Source organism: Camellia sinensis, chromosome 11 (genome assembly GCF_055761805.1).
Source record: "Camellia sinensis isolate YWXY chromosome 11, ASM5576180v1, whole genome shotgun sequence".
NCBI lineage: Eukaryota > Viridiplantae > Streptophyta > Magnoliopsida > Ericales > Theaceae > Camellia > Camellia sinensis.
Window position 1 is genome coordinate 150,645,824 of NC_138971.1, and position 2,510 is coordinate 150,648,333.

Here is a 2,510-nt window from a genome sequence, read left to right on the forward strand (position 1 = left end):
TCTTTACATTCTTTATCTCCATAACATCAGCTTCACACAATAACAAAGAATCATCTGCAAACTGGAGATGAGTAAGGACTAACCCATCCGGAGCCAATCCTAACCCCCTTTATCAGACCCAGATCCAAAGCTCTATTGAACAAAATGCTTAGGCACTCTGCAACTATGATAAATAAAAATGAGGACAATGAATCCCCTTGTCTCAGTCCTCTCTGTGGACTGAACTCCTCAGTAGGAGATCCATTAACAAGCACCGAAAGCCTAGCTGAGGTAATACATACTTTAATCCACTCCACCCATTTTCCCCCAAACCCAAAATTAACCAACATGGATAGTAAGAAATCCCAATTCAATGAATCATAAGCTTTCTGGAAATCTAACTTAATAATCACTCATTTCCTTCTAGATTTCTTCCAACTGTCAACAACCTCGTTGGCCACCAAAACACCATACAGAATATTCCTCCCTCCAATAAAAGCTGATTGGTTTTCACTTACGATCTGAGGGATCACTGCCTTCAACCTTGAGGAAAGAACCTTAGAAAGAATTTTATACATCGACCCAACCAAACTGATAGGTCTATAATCCGCCAACCCCACTGGATTCTCCTTTTTAGGTACCAAGGTGATGAAAGAGCTATTAATTCCTTTGACCAACTTACAATTCTTATGGAAATCAAACACAAAATTCAGCACATCAGACTTCATTACCTTCCACAGTTTCTGAATGCAAGCCAAGTTAAAACCATCTGGACCTGGAGCCCTATTCCCATCACAACCCTTGACAGCATCCCATACCTCTGCCTCAGTAAACTCTGCCTCCGGCATATCAAAAAAGGACTATCCCTCACTGACTTAAATGGACCTACCAATACAGGCCTATTTTGCCAATCCTCAACGTACTGCTTCCGAAAATAAGCTAGGACCTTAAGCTTGACTCTACACGGATCATCAACCACCACATCACCAACAGTTAGAGTATTGATTTCATTACGCCCCTGCCTATATTTCACTAACACATGAAAATATCTTGTGTTTTTATCACCATAAAAATTCCAGTTAAGTCTCTATTTTTGGAACCACAACCTTTCCACCATTCTTGTTAAATATCCAGTTTCAACTCTAGCATCTCTTCTTCTACTTCTTTTTGCCTCTTCAAGCTCTCTTTCCTCTGCTAACAAATCAATCATATGGAGCTCCTCCTCTACCTTCTTCAATTTGATATTTACATTACCGAACACTTCACTATTCCACTTTTTGAGTGCTAATTTCAACTCTTTCAATTTCTAGAATAACCTAAACCCAGCCCACCCCTCCACCTGATGCTCCCTCCACCACTTTTCCACAAAAGGTAAGAATTTTGGGTGTAACATCCAAGCATTAACAAACCTAAAGGGCCTAGGGCCCCAATCTCTCTCATCTTCCATAAGTAGTAAAGGATTATGATCAGATAAGACTCTAGGAAGTCCCCACAACTTCAAATTAAATGATTCCACCTATCTTGGATCCACCAAAACCCTATCAATTCTGCTCCATTTCTTCCCTTCCCGAGCATTACACCATGTAAACCTGCGGCCTAATAAAGGCAAATCGTTCAACTCACTTCTATCCACAAAATCATTCAACTCCTTCATCCCCTCATCCCTCCTAGAGCAGCCCTTCCTCTCACCAATCTTTCTAATTTTATTAAAGTCCCCCCCTATATACCAGGGCTTAGAATACTCCTCTTTTAACTTTAGAAGACACTCCCACAGTTTACCTCGTTGGCCCACTTTATTTGGTGCATACACATTGATCAAGACACAATCAAAAGAAAAGAATAAAGACCTAGAGAGGAGAACAAACCTCCTATTACAGCAGCAGCTTGACATCTGAAAAACTCTTGGATCCCAAATGCGTAATAGGGCACCAGCAGAGCCCTCAGCATCTACAATCATATATTCCATTCTATCCCTAGCCCACATCTCTTTGATCTCCATTTCGGACATGGAGGCCTTCTTTGTTTCTTGAAAAAGAGCTATATCAATACCTCTATCCTTCAACAACCTCTTAATTTTACTTCTTTTTTCCTTTCTCCCCAAACCTCTGACATTCCATGTTAGTAGCTTCATCATAACCATTTACACTGAACTCTGACCCCCCAAGATCTAATTAATCTGTAGGGACTACATCCCCTCCCCTTCTTGCTCTATCCTTTGCCTCAAGGTCCAAGATTTTGGTCATCACTTCCTCTTCCTTACCTTTAAAGTTTATACCCAACAGCTTTCCCATCTGAATAGTTCCCTGAGCCTCTTTAAGCAACGATCTGCTTCTAGCTACTCCACTAGCTGTTGAATCTGCACCTGATGCTGCCGTAGCTGCTGCTCTCCATATAGCTCATTTCGATCCCAATTTAGTTGAAGATGCTCCTCTATGATTATGGCTTTTTGGAAGCTTAAGATATCCCTGCTTCATCTCTCTGATTTTCTTCCCACTGGATTTCTTTACTACTCTCTTCCTCCATCTACTCTT

The 2,510-nt window shown here is 41.0% G+C and overlaps 1 protein-coding gene across 1 annotated transcript; it reads right to left on the reverse strand.

Annotated features, from left to right (window-relative positions):
• Positions 1-1,495: 1,495 nt before the first annotated feature.
• LOC114270309 (uncharacterized) lies at positions 1,496-2,119 on the reverse strand. Its single transcript, XM_028211765.2, has one exon. The coding sequence runs from the start codon at positions 2,117-2,119 to the stop codon at positions 1,496-1,498; it is 624 nt and encodes a 207-aa protein (XP_028067566.2).
• Between the last annotated feature and the right edge of the window lie 391 nt (positions 2,120-2,510).